Genomic DNA, 21356 nt, shown 5'->3' with positions numbered 1-21356 from the left:
AGGAAATACAACAAAATTGATGACCTCTTTCCACCTGGGGCTTTTTCTTTTTCCGGGGGGGGGGCTTGCAAAAAATAATTGAGAAGCACTGGTTTAAACAATAGTGAACATGAACAGCAGTGCCATTATTTAGTACAAAATTGCTGTAAACAGGATAAAAAATGAATAAGTCAAGTGGCTGCCAGGCACATTTATATTAATTTTTGAAAAACAAAGCCATAGATACCGCATTATTTAAAAACATAGCTGTAAATCAGAAATTAGTCCTGTGAGCAAATTATAGTGTCTTTGTTAAAAATAAATGACACCATTTAGTGCAGATGTGGTGTAAACAAAACTAAAATTCTCCCAGAAAAATAAAGTCGGGTAGCTAGGAACTTTCCACTAAGTTATTTAAGACATAAATGACATAAATGAAATAAATGACCAGGGATAAAATACTTGAACTTTAAGTGCATCTAAAAGTAAACATCTTTGTGAACAAAATGTTTGGGTGAAAGCTGCATGTGATGTATGTTTATACAGTCAGGACCATAAATCTTTGGACAGAGACACATTCTTTCTAATTTAGTTTCTATACATTAACCACAGTGAATTTTAAATAAAACAACTAAAATGCCATTGAAGTGCAGACTTTCAGCTTTTATTCCATGGGTTGAAAAAAAAGATTTCATAAAAAGGTGAAAAACTAAAGCATTTTTAAACACATCCCTTCATTTCATGGCCTCATAGGTAATTGGACAAATGAAATGACTGAAAACCAAATGGTCATTCCTAATATTTGGTTGAAAAGCCTTTGTTGGCAATGACAGCCTGAAGTCTTGAACTCATGGACATCACCAGATGCTGGTTTTCTCCTTCTGAATGCTCTGCCAGGCCTTTACTGCAGCGGCAAACAGTTGCTGTTTGTTTGTGGGCCTTTCTGTCTGAAGTTTAGTCTTCAACAAGTGAAATGCTGCTCAATTGGGTTAAGATCAGGTGACTGACTTGGCCATTCCAGAATATTCCACTTCTTTGCTTTAATAAACTCCTGAGTTGCTTTGGCTCTATGTTTTGTGTCGTTGTCCATCTGGATTATGAAACGCCGTCCAATCAGTTTGGCTGCATTCACCTGGATCTGTGCAAACAGTCTGTCTCTGAACACCTCAGAATTCATTGGGCTGCTTCTGTCCTGTGTCACGTCATCAATAAACACTAGTGTCCCAGTGCCACTAGCAGCCATGCACGCCCAGACCATCACACTGCCTCCACCGTGTTTTACTGATGATGTAGTGTGCTTTGGATCAGGAGCTTCTCCACGTCTTCTCCATACTTTTCTCTTGCCATCATTCTGGTAGAGGTTGATTTTGGTTTTATCTGTCCAAAGAATGTTTTTCCAGAACTTTTTAAGATGCTTTTTAGCAAAGTCCAATCTAGCCTTCCTATTCTTGAGGCTTATGAGTGGCTTGCATCTTGCAGTGTACCCTCTGGATCTACTTTCATGCAGTCTTCTTTTGATGGTAGACTTGGATATTGATCCGCCTACCTCCTGGAGAGTGTTGTTCACTTGGTTGGCTGTTATGAACGGGTTCCTCTTCACCATGGAAATGATTCTGCCATCATCCACCACTGTTGTCTTCCGTGGACGTCCAGGTCTTTGTGCGTTGCTGAGTTCACCAGAGCTTTCTTTCTTTCTGTCTCAGGATGGACCACACTGTTGATGTTGCCACTCCTAATACTGTAGCAATTTCTGGCATGTTTTTTTTCTGTTTTCTCAGCCTAATGATGGCTCCTTTCACCTGCATGGAGAGCTCCTTTGACCGCATGTTGTCTGTTCACAGCAAAATCTTCCAAATGCAGCACGAGTCCTCTAATCAACTCCAGGCCTTTTATCTGCTTCACTCATGATGACATAACAAGGGAATTGCCCACACCTGCCCATGCAATAGCATGGAAGTCAATTGTCCAATTACTTATAAGCCCATGAAATGAAGGGATTGTGCTTAAAAATGCTTTAGTTTTTCACATTTTTATGCAATCTTTTTGTTCAACTCATGGAATAAAAGCTGAAAGTCTGCACTTCAATGGCATCTGATTTGTTTTATCTAAAATTCACTGTGGTAATGTACAGAAACTAAATTAGAAAGAATGTGTCTCTGTCCAAAGATTTATGGTCCTGACTGTATGTTCATGTTTTTCTTGAGAACCACTGGCTTTTTAGCGTCAAGACGCCGCACGTCTATCGCTGCTTTGAGGAGAAGGGCGGTCTATGGGAAGGGATGCCTACCGATATATCAGCTTAGCCAGTTAAGTTCTGTTTAGTTTATAACCTATTGAATTGTATGACTTCATGGTCTTCATGATTTCATGTTTATTATAAAGCCCATTGAGACGACTATTGTTGTGATATTGGGCTATATAAATAAATTGAATTGAATTGGGATTCGTGCATTGCTCAGGTTTGTAGGGCATAAACTTCTTTTCCCAGTCTTTGTTCATAAAATGCACCTTTAAAGTCACGAAGGACTTTGTGGCCCTGGAGGTCCAGCCGTCACACATGAGCCCCACTCTTTCTGCTGTTTCCAGAAACACCAAATATGGTTGCTTCTGCACTAGGCTGGAGGGTGATATGGAGTGCATCTGATAAGGTTTTAAAAATTGTAGACCAATAGTTCACCAAAGCAGAGCATGACCAGAACATGCGGGTTAGATTGGCTGGACTATTTTTTGACATCTGTCACAATTTGTACTCTGATGAGGATAAATTCTTGACAGTCTTCCCTTAGAAAAGTGAGCCCTATGTATAATTTTAAACTGTATTATATTTAACTTGGCTCAAGAGGTACTGTGGTTAACTCTCTGTAAGGCCCCATTATCATTCAAACTTTGCCCAAGCTCTTCCTCCCAGCTGTCTCTTATTTTCAGAAGAGCTGTGCTGTCATGAAGTGATATACGGTCTTTGATTTTGGAAATTAATCTTTTTGAATTAAATGGCATCTCACACACCTCATCTAACAGAGACTGGGGGTATTATAGAGAAGTTAGGGTCATGCTGCTGAAGGAAGTTTCGGTACCTTGAAGGTACCGAAAAAAGTGAGAGTGAGGCAGATTAAATTTGGAAGTAAGATCATTGAAGCTTGCAAATATACAGTTTAGGTACATGTCCTTAAAGTTAATACCTTTCTCTTCCCAAATTGTGAATACAAAGTCTGTCTTACCAGGGAGAAAAAAGTGATTTTTACGAATAGGACTAGTGGTAAGGACCTGAGTGAGTCCATATGTCTGTCTGAATTGAAACATAATTTTAAAGGAATTTGTAACTACTGGATTGGGTTTAATATAGTGTGAAATGACACTATATTAAGTGTCATTTCACTTAATATAGTCACCTCCAAAGATTAGTTAATGCAAATTTATGTCGGGTATTATAGGGGTAGTTTTCGTTATAAAATCCTCATTGTCCCAGTTGGAAGCATATACATTAACCAAAAGAAAATGTCATAAAGAACCCCGGAGACGATGACAAAGCGACATTATGGATCTAATACGATCCTGGTCGGTCTAAATGGTATTCTTTTGTGTACCAGAATGGCAGAGCCCCATGATGTAGAATTTAAATTTGAATGGAAAATCTGCCCAATCCAAGATTTTCATGAGTCTCATCTGATCTTTGTTCTGTAGGTGGGTTTCTTAGAGAAAATTGATTTCACATTTTAACGATTTGAGATGATTACAGATTTGTGCTTTACAGGACCATTTAGCCCCCTCACAGTTCAGCTAACAAATCTCACACCATCTTGTCTCTTACAAGCGCTCATTTATAAAAGATAAAAAAGTATTATAACAAAAAGGGAAATGTAGCACTGTGACGCGGCAGCAATACGGTAGTAACAGGGCTGGTTAAAAAACATACCAGTAAAAGTCACTGAGAGCAGCAGTAACTGCGTAATAAGCGTGCCTCTTGTGCACTGAAACCATGGAAGTCTTCCTCCTCAGTGTGGGATTGGAATAGCCTCAGATATTCTTCACCACACTTTCTCTGTCTCTCCTTCGTTGTCGTCAGTGTCACTCTGAGGTAAATTCTCTCCTGAGATCTTGCTGTTCTCTCCGTCACGCAGCAGACCGGCTTTTCCAAACCCGTTGGTGATGGTGGGTTTTTTCACATTGCTTTTAACTTGAAAGCTGTGTCATATGCATTTCTTCTTGCGTTTTTCATGATGAAGGTCCTTTCGTGCTATTCATTCAAAAAGCAGGAATTTACACTAAACTTATGTCTTCCTCGACACATATACCATATTCCCCCTGTCTCACTCTTACCTTTTCTGCTCCGGCTTCCCTAGCGGCCGTTAGAAAAAAATGCATAAATTAGCCGCATCATTGAATAAGTTGCAGGGTTGAAAGCGTATGACAAAAGTAGCGGTTTATAATCCTGAAATTACGGGTATCTGAATTTTGACAAGGTTTTTTTCTATGAAAATTTTGAAACGATTTTTTGTTTGTTTTCAGAGGCAAACATACTCGATGTGTGCATCTGTCCGTCCGTTTCTTTGCATTTGTATTGTGAACATGTTCTCAATGTTTATCCATTAGCTGATTTTGGTGGTTAATCTGTTTCTCTCTTCTTTTCTTGCAGTCACCATAGAATCTACCGGCAGTCTACCTGCAGATGTCCTAATGCAGGAGGCCATCAAAGTCCTAATGGCCAAATGTCAGATGTTGCTCAATGAGTTGAGCAGTGCTGGCACGCAGTGATGATGGTGGTTTGACAGGAGTCAGAACCCGTAAGGTCTTATCTAGTTTCCGGGGGGGCAGCATTTGCATTGTAGAGAATGTTTTAGATCCAAGAGCAGTGGGGTGTGATCTGATTCAATAATTAGTTGAGTAATTAACTGCTAATCTATGTTTGTGATCTCACTTAGCTTTATATTGTTTCTAAATATGCTAAGGCCCTGTTCATTCAAAGATCTGCCGTATTTCTCATATTCAGTGTTTCAAGTATATATCGATGCTCTTAAGAATCACAAGAAGATCTTAGATGCTTCTATTTTTGTCTTCCTTAAAGAGTTATTAAATTGGAACCAGAACCTTTTACTGGTAGTACAACAATAAAAACTGTCAACACAATCAGAACTTGTATTTTCTTGTTTAAACTTGACACATGGAAGTGTGAAGCAAAAATCATCTCATGTTGGACTAAATGTTTTTTTTAATGTAACTTTGTAAACCATGGTGATGGAACTTTCTTTCTCATCCATCAAATGCCGTTTCCTCTCCCTGTGTACTTAGAAGCTCACTCACCCACAACTGTCAGCATTGGGTCAGCTGATCCAGCTGTGGTTGTTTCTCCCATGGACCAATGACATCCCTCCTGCAGTATGTTAAAATGAATCAGTTAGCTTCTGACTAAATGTCAAGCTACTGTAAAAATCATCATAAGATGCCACTTTCTGATTACCTTCCAGTTTACATTAGAACATGCTGCTGCCCCAGTGAGTAAGAAACAGCTTAGAAGAAGCTTAACTGACCGTTCTGTGTCTGAGTTTAAACACACAGTTCAGCCAGTACTTAGTAATATTCTGAGCAAATTCTCCGAGTCCAGCTCCCATAGCATCAGTCCTAGTATAAATGACCACTTTGTTAATGATGCCTTACAAGCCCTCAGGAGTACACTTGATGTTGTTGCCCCCCTGAAACCTTAGCTTGTTAGACAAAACCGAGTAGCACCGTGGTTTAACGCTGAAACTCGTTCTCTTAAACAAGAAACCCGTAAGTTGGAAAGGGAATGCCGCCGCTCTGGTTCAGAGCAGTCTCTGAATACCTGGAAACATAGCCTATTAAATTATTAAAAAAGCTCTGCGTAGAGCTAGAAGCCAGTACTATTCAACCTTAATATCAGAGAATGGAAACAATCCCAGATTTCTTTTTAGCACTATTGCTAAATTAACTCGCAGTCAGAGCTCAGTAGAACCACATGTTCCTGTTTCTCTCAGCTCTGATGATTTTCTTACATTTTTCGATAGTAAAATCTCAAATATTAGACATAAGTTAAATCAAGTTATTCCTACTATCAGCCCAGAACAGGCTGAAGCGGTAGAAATGGAGGCATCCATAGAAACCTCTGTAACATTAAACTGCTTCACTCTTGTGGATCAAGCAGAAATAGCATCAATTATTACGTCCTCCAAATCCTCAACGTGTCTGTTAGACCCAATTCCCACTAGACTTTTTAAAGAAACTTTTCCCCTCATTAATGATCCCATATTAACAATGATAAATACCTCTCTGGAAACGGGTTACGTGCCACAGTCTTTTAAATATGTGGTTGTTAAACCTCTTCTGAAAAAGCCCAGTCTAGATCCTAGCATCTTGGCCAACTATAGACCGATATCAAACCTGCCCTTTATTTCTAAAATCCTAGAAAGAGTTGTAGTTAAGCAGCTTTACTGCCACCTACAGGACAACAGCCACTTTGAAGACTTTCAGTCGGGGTTTAGACCCCACCACAGTACGGAAACTGCACTAGTTAGAGTCTCTAATGACTTGTTATTGGCCTCAGAAAAGGGACTACTTTCTATTCTGGTCCTGTTAGACCTCAGTGCAGCCTTTGACACTTTTGACCACAGTATTTTACTCCATAGATTAGAGCAGGACATAGGGATCAGAGGATCTGCTCTCTAGTGGTTTAAATCCTATTTATCCAATAGGTATCAGTTTGTTAATGTAAATGGCCATTCCTCTCAGTGCACTCGAGTTAACTATGGAGTCCCACAGGGCTCAGTCTTAGGACCCATCCTGGTTACGCTTTATATGCTACCCCTAGGAAACATAATCAGGAAACACAGCATTAATTTTCATTGTTATGCCGACGATACGCAGTTGTATTTATCCATGAAGCCTGACCAGAATGACCAGATAGAGAAACTGAACGCCTGCATCAGAGACATCAAGACCTGGATGACAATTAATTACCTCCTCTTGAACCCAGAAAAAACTGATGTCATTATACTAGGTCCTAAAAACCTCAGAGATGCTCTGTCTGATCAGATAGTCTCCCTGGATGGCATAAGTATAGCCTCTAATTCCACAGTTAGAAACCTTGGGGTTTTATTTGACCAGGATTTATCATTTAAGGCTTAGATATCACAGGCTTGTAAAACAGCATTTTTTTCATCTGCACAAAATTGCTAAGATCAGAAATATACTTTCTAAGAGTGATGCTGAAAAACTCATCCATGCATTTGTTACGTCTAGACTGGATTACTGTAACTCCTTGTTAGCAGCGCGTCCTAAGAGTTCCTTGTTCAGCTTGTTCAGAACGCAGCAGCTAGATTGTTAGCTGGAACTAGCAGAAGAGATCACATCACTCCTGTGTTAGTTTCACCTCACTGGATCCCAGTTGATTCCAGAATCAAGTTCAAAATCCTCCTGCTTACCTATAAGGCCTTACATGGACTGGCCCCGTCCTATATTAAGGACCTCATACTCCCTTACCATCCAATCGGAACACTTCACTCGCAAAATGCAGGACTGCTTGTGGTTCCTAGAGTTAATAAAAGTACAGTTGGAGGTAGAGCGTTTAGCCACCAAGCCCCTGTTTCATGGAATAAGCTCCCAGCTCATGTAAGAGAGGCCGACTCAGTTTCTACATTCAAAGTCAGACTGAAAACATTCCTCTTTGGACAGGCTTATTGTCAGACTAGTTAGTATTCAGAGATTATTTAACTTACTATTAACATGTTTGAAATAAATTTAATAACAAACATTCTGGCTAAAGCTACTAACAGTATGGTCACAAGTGTCTGACTTTTATAAATTAGTTTTGGTTTTCAGGAAAATAACTGTTGTTTTTTGAGGTCAATGTAGAAATATAGCCGGCCTCCCAGGGTTCGGTGTGGAAAGGCTGGCGTGAAATGATAGAGGTTGGAGACAAACGTCTGTTCACTCAAAAGGTCTTTTTATTGAGAGTCTCTTGCACTGTCAAACACAGGCTCCCTCCAGTCCTAGTTTTACCTGCCGTACACTGCGAGAGTACCTGGGGGCGACTACAGAACTTTCCTCACGTTTAGCTTTCAAACAGTCCGTATCAGGGAGTCACCCCTCTCTTGGTCAAAGAGTAACCTCCATGATTCCTGTGAACGGGTTAAGATGAATGAGTGGTTCTTTTCTTCTTTTTAATCTATTGCTATTTTTACTATTTTAATGTTTTTAATGTCTGTGTGCGTGTTTTATGAGTGTCAACAGATGGCCATTTCAAGGAAAGTGTCCAATCTCTCTCTCACTCTGTCTCTCACACGTGCAGTGAGGTTGATGGCTTACTGATCTGACTCCTCTGAAGTCAGATTTACGATGATAAAAACTGAATATTTCACCATTCACCCAACAGTATTTAACTGGTAATTCTTTCCATCTCAACATTCCTCTTTCAATTACACTTACACCAACAAATACACAAACACCTGGACAGAGCATCCTTCTGGGGGGTATTCCAGGAAGCATGTTTAAACTAGCCTGACTTTAAGCCTGAACTCTGGCTGAAATCCGCCTGAACCTGCTTAATCTGGGTATGTCGGTTCCAAAAGACCGGATATGAGTTGGGGTAATAACGCTCCACTTGGTAACCCTGGGTTAATGCTCGTGCACAGCAGGTACATAAAGACATTCTCAATGGATCGCCGATTTCTGGAGTCACCATGGAAACGCGTGGTGAAAAAAAGAAAGCGCTATACTTCACTAAGACGGAGTCAGAGATTTTAATGACGGTGTATGAAGATTATACGTCCATCAAAAAGAAATATGGCTGCATCATCAGCAAGAGAGAGTTTCTGCTTGTAGTAGAAAAACAGACAAAGTAAACGAGTTTCTGATCTCATTTCCATTTTCCATTGGCCCGTTCAGCTTGGCCATTAGACTGGGGATGGTATCCCGAGGTCAGGCTCACGGTGGCGCCAAGGGCAGAGCAAAAAGACCGCCAGACCTGGGATACGAAGTCAGAAACAATGTCCTTGGGTATCCCGTGATGCCTGAAGACCTGGTGAACTAGAACGTCAGCCATTTCGGTGGCCGTAGGAAGTTTAGGCAGGGGAATGAACTGAACGGCCTTGGAGAAACGATCAAAAGGTGGCCGTGGTGCAGCGGTAGGGCGGTCGACCCATGATTGTAAGATTGCAGGTTTGATTCCCGCCTTGCACGCCCATGTGTCGAAGTGTCCTTGGGCAAGACACTGAACCCCACCTTGCCTCTGGTGGGAGGTTGGCGCCAGTGTTTGGCAGGGGAGCCGCCATCAGTGTGTGAATGTGTGCGTGAATGTGTGTGTGCATGGGTGAATGGGACTGTGACTGTAAAGCGCTTTGGGCCTTCGTAAGAAGGTAGAAAGTGCTATACAAGTATACGCCATTTACCATTTAACAATGGTGAGGATAATAGTGTTACCTTGAGAAGGTGGTAACCCAGTGACGAAATCTAATGCAAGGTGGGACCATGGGCGCTCGGCGATGGGCAGAGGCTGGAGGAGGCCGGCGGGAGGTGAATTGGAGGACTTGGATCTGGCACACATCGTACAGGCGGACGAACTCCCTGGTATCCTGCTCCATGGTGGGCCAGAAAAACCTGTGTCTTAAGAGGTTGAGAGTTCTTTGGACACCCCCATGGCAGGATACCCTCAAAGTGTGCCCCCACACCAGGACGTCTAAACGGAGAGAAGAGGGAACGTGCAGAGTGTTAGCGGGGGGAGGAGGATGGTCGGGTTCTTCACCTTGGGTCTGCTGGACACGAGTCTCGATATCCCAGGTGAGATTTCCGATGACACATGTGGGGGGAATGATGGGAACCGCCTCCTGCTGGTCGTGGGTGCTGAATATGCGTGAGAGGGCATCAGGTTTGACATTACGACTACTGGGTTGGTAAGTGATAGTGAAGCGATCGAAGAAGAGACACCAACGGGCCTGGTGAAAGTTAAAGCGTTTAGCCGTGCGGAGATAAGCGAGATTCTTATGGTCGGCCCATACAATAAAGGGATGCTCAGCTCCCTCAAGCCAGTGACGCCACTCTTCTAATGCGTGCTTAATGGCAAGGAGTTTGTGGTTACCCACGTCATAATTCTGTTCCGCGGGGGACAGTTTACGCGAAAAGAAGGCGCATGGCTTGAGTTTGCCAGTGACTTCTTCACGTTGGGAAAGGATGGCTCCAACCCCAGAATCCGAGGCGTCAGCCTCAACGATAAATTGACGTTGCGGTTGGGCTGTATAAGGATGGGAGCGGTGACGGACATTCTCTTAAGAGTATCAAAAGCAGTTTGAGTTTCTGGACTCAAAATAAATGGTTGATTGATAGATGTGAGTTTGGTGAGAGGGGCAGCGAGACTGCTGTAGTTCCGAATGAACCTACGTTAAAAATTCACGAAACCAAGAAAACTTAATTGTTTACGTGAGCCGGGGGTCTCCCAGTTAGCGACTGCGTAGACTTTAGCCGGATCTGGACGGATGTTGCCAGCTTCAATAATGAAGCCGAGAAAGGAAACAGTGGGGGCATGGAATTCACATTTCTCGGCTTTCACAAATAGTTGGTTCTCGAGGAGACGTTCGAGAACCTGACGTACGTGGAGGGTGTGGAGCTCAGGATTGGGGGAGTAAATGAGAATGTCGTCGAGATAGACAAAGACGAATCTATTAAGGAAATCACGGAGGACGTCATTAACTAGGTGTTGGAAGACTTCCGGGGCGTTAGTGAGCCCAAAAGGCATCACCAAATATTCAAAATGCCCAAGTAGGGTGTTAAACGCAGTCTTCCATTCGTCCCCCTCCTTCATGCGAACCAGGTGGTACGTGTTCTGGAGATCCAATTTAGAAAACAAACGCGCTTCTTGGACTGAGTCTAGGGCAGAACTGATGAGTGGCAGGGAGTATTTGTTTTTAACATTAATCTGGTTTAACTCACAGTCGATGCAGGGACGCAGGGTCTTGTCTTTCTTCTGGACGAAGAAAAACCCCACCCCGACGGGAGAAGAGAAGGGGCGAATATGACCTGAGGCGAGAGATTCATGAATGTATTTTTCCATAGCGAGTTTTTCTGGACCGGACAGATTAAATAAACGGCCCTTGGGAAGGGTGGCGCCGTTTAGTAGCTCGATGGAGCAGTCGTAAGGTCGGTGAGCGGGTAAGGCACCCGCCTTACTTTTGCTGAAAACCTCGGAGAGATCGATTTCTTCTGGAGTGGAAACCTGATCTGGGGGGACCGCGGGGATGGCGGAGCGGAGGCAGTTGGCGAGACAGTGAGTGCTCCAGTTGGTGATGTGGTGGTTCACCCAGTCGAACTGAGGATTGTGACTGCATAGCCATGGAAATCCTAAAATGAGAGGAGACTGAAGAGATTGCGTAATGTAGAATTGGGTGACTTCATGGTGGTTGCCAGAGGTGATGAGATGCACAGGCTTGGTACGTTGAGTAAAGGCCCGTACACACCGGGACAAATATTCGCCAGGCGTTATTCGCCAGCGTTTTTCGCCACGTTTTGTGTGTTCACACCCAGGCGATTTTTGCTGACGATGAGCCGAGCGAACATGCAATTTCATTCCCTGACATTAGATGGCGCTTAATGTAAACAGAAATACTCCTGTACACAAGGTGGCGCTGCGCAACTTTAGGCTTCTTAAAGTCGCTTTTCACTCACAAGAAGAGAGCAAGTATTTACGCGCTAGTCAGAATAATAAAAAGAAAACATATTTCAAGCACCAGTACCTTCTTTGCTGGTATGTGTGCTCAGCAAGGCAGTTTTGTGTTTGAGCGCCCCCAAGTTGTGTTTTACTGCAACTTCAGAAGCTCCAGACACGTGTGCAAAAGCGGCATTCTCATTGGTTGTATAGATTTCGACGCGACGCGTCAAAAAAAAAAAAAAAAAAAACGAACCCGAGGCGTTTTTTTTTTGACGCGTGACATTTTTTCGCGTCGGTGTGCACACTCTCATTGGTGCCCTTTGTTTAGTCACGAGGCGTTAAACGTCGGGGAAAATCGCGCACGAAATTTGTCCCGGTGTGAACGGGCCTTAATGCGTGTGAGCAGCTGGCCACCAAGGCCTGCTGCTTTGACAGGGTGATTCAGCGGCTCAATGGGGAGACTGAGCTTGAATACCAGTTGACAGTCAATAAAACTCTGTTCAGCTCCTGAGTCAATGAGAGCCCGACATTCATGAGTGTGAGATTGATGACTGAACTTGACAGGAATATAGAGGAAATTACTTTCCTGGTTAGCTGTAGGGGAAGCCTCCCGTGGCCTGTCTTCTAACAGAGGGCTCTTAAGTTTAAAAAGTAAAAAAACCCTTTAAGGGCAACGTCCGACCAACCAGCCTCTACTGCTAGGATACGAAAGTCAATAAGGTGTTCACTTACGGATCGGCTGCACTGTTTTAAGCCCAGAAGGCGGCGAGTAGCCTCCTCTGCCTTGTGGGGTTGGTCGAAGACCAGGCGAAACTCCCCGATGAAGCGTTCAAAAGGCACTTGGAAAATGGGGTTAGCTGACAGATAAGCCTGGGCCCATTGGAGGGCTTTACCTCGTAAGGAGTTGACCATCAGTGTAATCTTACAGTGGTCTGCGTGGTAATACCGCGGAGCCTGCTGAAAAATTAACTGACACCACAGGTGTTTACATCACCTTGGAAGGGCTCTGGTTGCAAATGAAAATTTTCCTGATTCCATAATGTGGAGGCTTGGTGGGAGCTCCCGGCTGCGGAGGCTGATGCATTAGAGCTGGTGTTAGCCGACTGTTGGCTAGTTAGTCCAACTAGAGCTTGAGAGATGCTATCCAGGCTGTGAAACAGATCTTGCTGCGCAGATGCCATCTGGTGGAGCGTTTCAGCTTGACGGCTGAGGGCTGCGCCTTGATGCGTGACGGCGAGGCGGAGTCCCTCCGGGTCAGCTGGGTCTGGGTGATGGCCAGTTTGTTCTGTCATGGTCGTCATAGACGAGGCAGACACAGTTGCTGAAACCCGGAAGTAACTCTCGACCATGAATAGTTTGCAAGAGGTTTATTTTCTCCAGGAGAATTTGCAGAGTTTCTTGGAGAGCGGAGCTGGAATAATCTTCGGGTGAAGATCTGAAGTTCTAGGAGTGCGGTGGATCGTGGATCCTGAGGAGCGTGGCGTGGACGCCGAGGACGGCGGAGCGACGTGAGGCGAGGCGTGGACGTCGAGGACGGCGGAGCGACGTGAGGCGAGGCGTGGACGCCGAGGACGGCGGAGCGACGTGAGGCGAGGCGTGGACGCCGAGGACGGCGGAGCGGCTTGAGGTGAGGCGTGGACGCCTGAACGACGTGAGGCGAGGCGTGGACCCCGAGGACTGCGGAGCGGCTTGAGGCGAGGTGTGGACGTCGAGAACGGCGGGACCAGCTTGACATGGGGCGTGGTGCCGAGGACAGCGGGACCAGCTTGGAATGTGGAGAGAAGCTCTGGACGGGGGAACCAGCGTGACCAGTGGTGGATGAACCTGAAGGTGAGCACAAGGCGAGGTAAGTAAAGTAACTTAACTTGATTAGCAGATACTAAAAGGCCAGACATAAGCACTGGAGTGAGTATAACAAACTGGTGCTGGATACTGGTGTGTAGAACCCTTAAGAAGGCAGACAGGAGATGAGGAGATGCAGGTCAGCTGGTTCAAATCAGCAGAGCAGGAGCCCTGGGAGGGGGAGGTGGCTGACACAGGCACCGTGACAAGTGATCTGTGATGATTGTAAAAACAGACAGTCCCACATAATGCTTAAACTCACAAACTGCACACACTACACCCCACAATTCCCTGTCAAAAGTGGACCACTGTTTTTTACCGTGTATTAAAGCTTGACTGGCATACGCCACCACAGGTCTCAGACCTTCCACCACCTGGGCTAATATAGCCCCAACTAAATGGATAGACCATTCAATTTTTATTTGAGGGACAAATAAAAATTAGGTAAGTTCACTACTGGTTCAGAGTTAAGTACCTTCTTCAGATAGGTGAAAGGTGCTTCACAATTGGCCGTCCACTGAAAGGGGACATTCTTTTTTTATTTTATTTTTTGACAGGGAATATCAACAGTTTTTTCAACATTTACTGTCATGGTGCCTCTGGCAGTCTCTCCTCCCCCATCTGCTCAGTCTTTCAGATTGGACCCAGCTGTCAGCACTCACGTCATCAGCCTGCCTGCCTACTTAAGAGGTTTCTTCAGCAGCATTCATTGCCAGTTTGTTGCTCCTCTATGGTGCTTATATCTGGTCACTATGTCATGCCCTCTTTACGCTTTTTCAGACTTTTTTGCCTAATCCAAGTTTTATGCCTCATCTACAGGAGAGTTTCCCCTGTGTGCTGATCTGGGTCCTACCTACTCGCAAGGCGGTTGAAAATTCTACGCCGTCTCTCACGACTCCAAGCCACATCAAGTCTCTGAGCTTCGCCACTACTCCAAGCCACGCCACGCCTCTGAGCCACGCAACTCCTTTCTACCGCTCCACACGAGCTGTTGCACCTCAGGGAGAAAACAACATCCAGACTTACCTGCCGATCTTCACTCGACCTTGGACAACTCGATCTCCTGTTATCCTTCTGGGTTCCAGTAATTGGGTCTTCTCAGCTCTGCTGCTCATGACAATTTACACCACTGTTCTATGTTTCCAAGTTACACATTGTTTGACATATGTATATTTTTTGTCAGTAAATCATATTACGTGTAAATGATTTTTTTACTCTCACTTTTCCCCTCTTTTTTTATATGAACAAAAGAAACAATAGTTGTCACACTCCTCCCTAAAAAAAATAGATAAATCAATAAAATAAACCCACATTGTTATCTTGTAGAGAAGTATTTTATTGAAATTAAAGTAGGACTGGTCTAAGAGGTCCAATATATTTGACCTATTTTTGCCCACAATCTCAAACCTTTTATCTGTTTGCATGTTTATTGCAAAAGTCAATTTTTCCATAACAAATGTCATTGTTTTATACTAATCATCTACCGTTGGAGCATCTGGTTGTAACCACTTTCTTGTCAAGGCCTTCTTCCTTCCCACCAGCAATATTCTCATTAAATATTGGTCTGCTGCAGACTGGATGAAGTGTTTTACTGTTCCCAAATATACAGCTGAGACATTAAAGGGAAAGGTTTCTTGAAATGTCGTCTCCAAACATTTATGGATTTCTTGACAAAAGTATGTGAGTACAGGACAGTCCCAGAATGTATGGTAGTGGTTGGCTTCAGATGAGCCACATAACCTCCAACAGCTTGTACCAACACCTTGATGTCTCTTTTGTGCGGGGTTGATGAAGAGTCTGATTATGCTTTTCCATCCAAATTCCCTCCAACTATGTGAATGTGTGATTCTCCATTGGGATTTACAAATATTTTCCCATTTTTCCTTAGAGATGAAAAATCTTCCTTCTCGTTTCCATTTTCTTTTCACATATTGAGAGTTTGTGTGTCGGGAGTCCTTGTACATTCTAGATACAAATTCTGCGTCCGCTCCCAGGCTGTTGCAATCACATTCACTTTTTTGTTGTCTAACTTTCCTGATTCCACAGCCAGGATCCTATTCAGTGTATGGCGTATCTGTAAGTACCTAAAAAAATCCCTCTTCTTCAAACTGTATTCTTTCGTACACGTGTTGTAGATTTGGGCTTGTCTTTGATATTTATTAGCACTTTTACTGGTGCGTGATCTGATATTTCTATTGTTCCTTTGTCGCATGACTGGATTCGGTGCAGATCTTTTCCGAACATGAAGAAATAATCTATTCTGGAGTTAGTTGATTTTGGTGATAAGTGTAGTCCCGGCTAGTTAAGTGTAGTCCCTCCAAATATTTATTATACCAATTTCTTTGATGACTAAGTTTAATTAGTTAACTATGAGTTTTTTGTGGCATAAACTAGATCCAGAAGAATCCATCTTTGTTAATCTTATATTCATATCTCCTCCACTTCTCCCGCCAGATTCTGTGGATGATATTGAATCCTTTTTTTATAAAATTGCCAGTCACTTCCTGGGGGGGCATATATACTGAGTAATGTTACCAAGAACCCTTCAATCCTTCCTATGATCATTACATATTGACCCTCCTAATTTTTGGTCTCTGAAATGTGTTCATATTGGACCTGATTTGATATTAGAATGGCTGATCCTCTTCTGTGTCCTGACTTATAGGACATATAAAAAATGTGTTTAAAGCCCCCTCTCCTCAGTTTTACATGTTCAGCCTCTGTTAAGTGTGTTTCCTGTAGGAAAACCACTTGTCCCCGTTCCCTTTTTAGCTTTGAAAATATCTTACTTCTTTTAATAGGATTCAGTATACCATTTACATTATAGGAAATTATTCTTAGGGCTGCACGGTGGCGCAGTGGTTAGCGCTCTTGCCTCACAGCAAGAAGGCCCCCGGTTCAAGTCCCGGCTGGGGGACCTGAACCAGAACATCAATGGGGGACCTTTCTGTGTGGAGTTTGCATGTTCTCTCTTGTATGTGTGGGTTTTCTCCGGGATCTCCGGCTTCCTCCCACTGTCCAAAAACATGCTTCATAGGTTGATTGGCAACTCTAAATTGACCATAGGTGTGAGTGTGAGAGTGAATGGACGTGTGATTGAGGATGTTCTACCCTGCGACAGACTGGCGACCAGTCCAGGGCATCCCTTGCCTACGCCCAAGTGGCCGGGATAGGCTCCGGCAACCCCGTGACCCCGAAAGGGAAAAACGGTCAAGAAGATGGATGAGTTTTAGTTTTATCCACCACCATTGTTGTGATGTGTCTGGATTTTAGTGGATGAGGGAAAGACAGCTTCCAGGCTGCTCTGAACTGCAGCGAACAAACGATAAACAAGATAACTAGTTACAAAAATGTGCTTATTTAAGTAACACCTATATTCCTCAGAACTTCCAAAGGTGCGGTTCCCCTGAGAACCCTGTTGTTGTTGTAAAGCAGCCATCCTGAGGGAAAATCTCTCTTTTAGGAAAGGGCCCTCTGACAAAGTTATTTGTCTTTGATGGTGAGTATACAGCTCAAAATTCAGTCCACCGACAATCGCTACCACCATTTCGGCTTTTTGTAATGATGAAAATAAACATTTACATAAACATTGTTATTCAGAAGTAAACCAAAGAGTTTCTGTCTCACTTTTAAGTCATTAGAATTATAGAAAGGATGCATTAGCCCTGAGAGAAAGAGAAGATAAAAAAAAAGGATCAGCATGTATTTACCCATCGTGGCCAAATGCAGCATGTGTGGGCTGCTGTTGTCACTGTTTTTTACTCTTTATTCATGTCTTCCTGCGGCGGGCCCCGTCTGAACTTTTGAAGCCTGTCCCTTGTATGATGATCCTCCTTGTCGCCGTCTCTGTCCTCGTCCTTGGCTGACGGTCCAGGTCAGCCTCCTGATCTGCTCTAACAGCGTCTCTGCTGCTTTGAGCACAGTCACCGGTAATCCTTTTTCTGCCATCTCTCTCGTCGCTTCTTCAGCTGAGTTGTGTACACGAGTTCTGTCCGGGTAAAAAAACTCAAAGTTTGGCAGGGAAGGGGGTCTGAAATCAGATCCTCTTTTGTTTCCGAAACTTCTTTGCTTCTGCACATTCTTTTATGTTAAGCATGCTCGGTGCATAGTCGTTATCAAAATTTACTTGAACACCCTTCCAGACGTATCCTTTCTTCTGCCAAGATGTTAGTAGAATCTCCTCTTTTATTCTGTAACTTTGTTACTAACTATGCTTGTTCGATCTGGAGGTTTTTGTCTTCGGCAGCTCTTTGACACAGTGTATCATTGATGTGGATTTATTTTCGGAGCCCTCCGCCACAGAGTAGATCCTGATGTTATTTCGTCTGGGCCTTCCTTCCTGGTCAGATTGTTGAGTTTCTAGTTTCTAGCTGAGACTGAAGTTTCACCCGCTCCTCCAGCACTTCTTCCAATTTATTTATTTATTTATTGATTGATTGATTTTTTCTTTTAACTAGTTTTATATGTGTATGTAAATACATTTATTTATTTATTTATTTATTCTATTAATTTTTAAGTTGCTCTTACTATTTCATATGCCTATTAAGGTTTATGTAATTATTTGTTTTTTTGTCCATGTTATATATATATTTTAATTTTATTCCTTTTACATTTTATTACACTCCAGTGTTTCCCTCTGAGGGATCCTCCACATCGGTGACTGACCCTTCTCAGTGAACGGGGTCGCTGCAGTGGGATCTCCTGGGTCTGACTCTTTTGATGGGATCTGGGGGGTTCTGTGGTAGTGTTCTCCGTGAACTTGGGTTGGGGGGTCGCTGATGTGGACGTGTCCCCAAAATTTCGTTTCCCCACTTCAGGACAAAGCCTGGTCTCTACATTCTATCATTTTATCACTTTTTTATTTATTTATTTATTTTTTGATGTGTGTGGGTGTTTTTGCGGGGGGGGGGGGTTGTCGCACGGTTTGTCTTGTCATCTTGTTTTTAAATTTTATTGTATTTTATGCACAGCACTTTGAGTGACATATGTTGTTGAAAAAGTGCTATATAAATAAAGGTTTATTTGATTTCATTTGATTGATTGCAGCCTCTTCTAGGTGCTCACAATCCGCTCTTCCGCCTCATCAAGTCTCATCTTTGTCTTGCTAATCTTTTCCTTAATTTCTCTCAATTGCTGTTTGTTGTCTTGGTGGACACTCTTTATTTCTGTCAGTATTGTTGTTAGGCTGATTTTTTTCATCTGCCTCGTCTTCGTTAGCATTAGCCAGTTATGCACTGCTAACACTAGCATGTTGGCATTCTGGGCTGTTGCTTCCATGAGAATCAGCAGTTTGTGTGACTTTCTTTGGCTTAGGTTTAGCCTGCCTGTCTCTCGTCCACATCTTGCCCTTATCTATCTCTTAGAATCAATTTAGATAGCGTTTGTCGAGTTTGAAGGGCAATTTCATTCCTAATGTCGGGGGTGAGCTGCCATCTTTGCCATCTGTGCACTGGAAGCCCGAAAGGGGCCATTTGTACCTGCCAGGTGATTCAATGGAGCGGTATAATATGAAAAGTTTTTCACAAACTGGGGCGACAGTGGCTCAGGTGGTTGAGCGGGTCGTCCAATGATCGAAGGGTTGGCGGTTCGATCCCCGCTCCCACCAGCCAAAATGTCGTTGTGTCCTTGGGCAAGACACTTCACCCTCCTTGCCTCCAGTGTGGCTCCACTGGTGTGTGAATGCGCATGATTGATCCCGGTGATGGTCAGAGGGGCCGTAGGCGCGAAATGGCAGCCACGCCTCTGTCAGTCTGCCCCAGGGCAGCTGTGGCTACAACAGTAGCTTACCATCACCAAGTATGAATGAGGAGTGAATGAATAATGGACATAATGTAAGCGCTTTGGGTGTCTTGAAAAGCGCAGATAAATCCAATCCATTATTATTATTATTATTACAAATCACCTGTAATATGAGCATAAGCCTACAAAATCTCTCACCTTCAGGGGTAGGCAACCTTTCACTTTGTCTGTGTTTTTGCGGGTCTGGCTGAAACCCTTCTCTGGAAACAACAGGACCTAAGAACACCACATGATCTCTGGTAAAATGACACTTCAGCAATTTTGTTCAGCTTCAACCCTGCATCCCTAATTCTAGTTAAAACCACTTCCAAGTGGTGCATGTGATACCTAAATGAGCAGCTGTTAATTAGGATGTCGTCTAAATAAACCAAGCAAATATACCATGGCCTCGTAGCACCAGCTCTATCATCCGCTGTAATGTGGCAGGAGAATTACTGAGACCAATGGGCATGGCACGCCACTGATAAAGTCCCCTGCCTGTCGTGAAAGATGTTTTCTCACAATCTTCCTCAGCCATTTCTTTTTTTTGTTTTGTTTTTTCTTTTCTTCTTTTAACTTGTCCTGTCCAACAGCTGGGCAGACAGATGAGAGCTGAGGGCCTCTTGTGTTGGACATATTTTACTTTAACAAGAGGGGTTATTAATCTTCATACAAACCAGAGGTATGTCTGAATAAACCCCTTTTGTAATTGAGGCCAAACTTTATTAATTTCAACCATGTTTGAAAATCTTGGGTGTTGGACCGGACGGAAAAGGAAAAAAAGGGAAGAAAAGGGAGGGATGTTAGAGAGAGAGGGGGGTAGGAGGGTGATAATAGGAGGGGGAGGGGGGATAAGACCATGAAGCAGCATAAAGCAACAAGTTTACTGGTTGTTTATCGTTACGGTAAGGTTCAAATGTAGTACAAAAAGGGCGGGGCCTGTCCACACACACTCAAATGTTATCAACATACCTGTTAGCTGCAAAAATGTCCACATGTCGACATGTACACAAAACAGATAGTGTTCACACGCATACTTATGCCTTAAAACCAACTAGTGTGAAATATTTCAGTCATTAAACCATGCAAACTGTTAGTGCAAAGGTGAGCTAACACCTGTGCTCAGGTGAGTGTTTATGTTCTTCAAAAATGGATGGTGGAATATGAAAAGAAGGAGGGAGAGTGCCCAGCCATTCCCATACCAAGACCCCCGCCGCAGCAGCAGCGGCAGCCGGAATCCCCCCAACGCCACACGGGAAACAGGCAGGGAACAACCACCCCCCGGGCGACCAAGACCGCCACCCAGGCCAGGGCCAGCAGGACCGCCGCGAGGCCCCCAGAGCCAGAGAGCAGGGAGGCACGGAGGGAACGAGAGCGCCGCCCCAGCCCAACCAGGAGAGCAGCCCCCCCTCCGCACCGGGAGAGCCCAACACAGGGCCCCACCGGAGAAGGACGCCCACAGCCCCAGACGAGCACCCCATCACCACCCAGGAGTTCCTGGCATCCCCCCGCCCCCACCCCAGGTACGAGCCAGGACCCCCCAAGGGAGACCCGCTCCGCACTCCAGGCAGCCACCCACCCGGCCCATGGTTGGTCCAGGGAGGAGCAAGGCAGGGGCCCGCCGCCCCCGCCCAGGAGGGGGGAACCCCGGGGAAAAAAGGGGGCCCACAAGGGGTGTTGTAAATATGGCCCGACCAGGCTCGGCCACAGTTGGAAATTTGGCGGGGCCCAGCACTCAGGGGAAAGGACCAGGACCCACCCCCCAGGGACACGAACACTCCCGGCTCAGGTGTAATGTAAACCCCTCCACCGCGCGGAGAGCGAACCGCCGGGCCCAGGAAGCCGGCACCCAGGGGACACGACCGCCGTTGCCAAGGGGCCCGCACCCCCCACCAGGGAAGGGGTAGGAGACAGATGGTCCTAGGTCCCACCTTCCTTGCAAAATGTGTGTGCGTGTATGTGTGTTTGAGAGGGTGTGTGTGTGCATGTGTGTGTGTTTATGTTGGAATGTATATATTGAGGGGGGAGGGGTGTGTGTACTAAGGGGGGTGCAGTTAAAATTGGCGGGTAGGGCACTAAGGGGACATCTCCTGATTACTCACAGTGATGT

At 44.4% G+C, this 21356-nt stretch overlaps 1 protein-coding gene and 1 long non-coding RNA gene across 6 annotated transcripts in view; one reads left to right on the top strand and one right to left on the bottom strand.

Moving 5' to 3' along the window:
• The window catches only part of polr1c (RNA polymerase I and III subunit C), a 36565-nt gene extending 31462 nt beyond the window's left edge, over positions 1 to 5103 (top strand). For 2 of the 4 annotated variants that reach the window (XM_023963198.2, XM_023963197.2), the window contains one exon: positions 4613 to 5103. In XM_023963198.2, coding sequence (XP_023818966.1) covers positions 4613 to 4731 — 119 coding nt within the window. In that variant the 3' untranslated portion in view covers positions 4732 to 5103. Of the gene's footprint in view, positions 1 to 2183; positions 4129 to 4612 lie in introns of all 4 variants that reach the window. The other 2 variants (XR_013647742.1, XR_013647741.1) reach the window with 2 other exon arrangements.
• The window catches only part of LOC144984089 (uncharacterized), a 43877-nt gene extending 23129 nt beyond the window's left edge, over positions 1 to 20748 (bottom strand). Inside the window, exons 1-2 of one of the 2 annotated variants that reach the window (XR_013647744.1) lie at positions 10912 to 20748; positions 9409 to 9664 (exon numbers count right to left, since the gene is read on the bottom strand). This is a non-coding gene — a long non-coding RNA (uncharacterized LOC144984089). Of the gene's footprint in view, positions 1 to 9408 lie in introns of both variants that reach the window. The other variant, XR_013647743.1, reaches the window with a different exon arrangement.
• Between the last annotated feature and the right edge of the window lie 608 nt (positions 20749 to 21356).

This window comes from Oryzias latipes, chromosome 15 (genome assembly GCF_053564925.1).
Source record: "Oryzias latipes strain Hd-rR chromosome 15, Olatipes_Hd-rR_3.1".
In the NCBI taxonomy this organism is placed as follows: Eukaryota; Metazoa; Chordata; class Actinopteri; order Beloniformes; family Adrianichthyidae; genus Oryzias; species Oryzias latipes.
The sequence above is the reverse complement of the archived record's forward strand: the minus strand, read 5'-3'. Positions and strand labels throughout refer to the sequence as shown.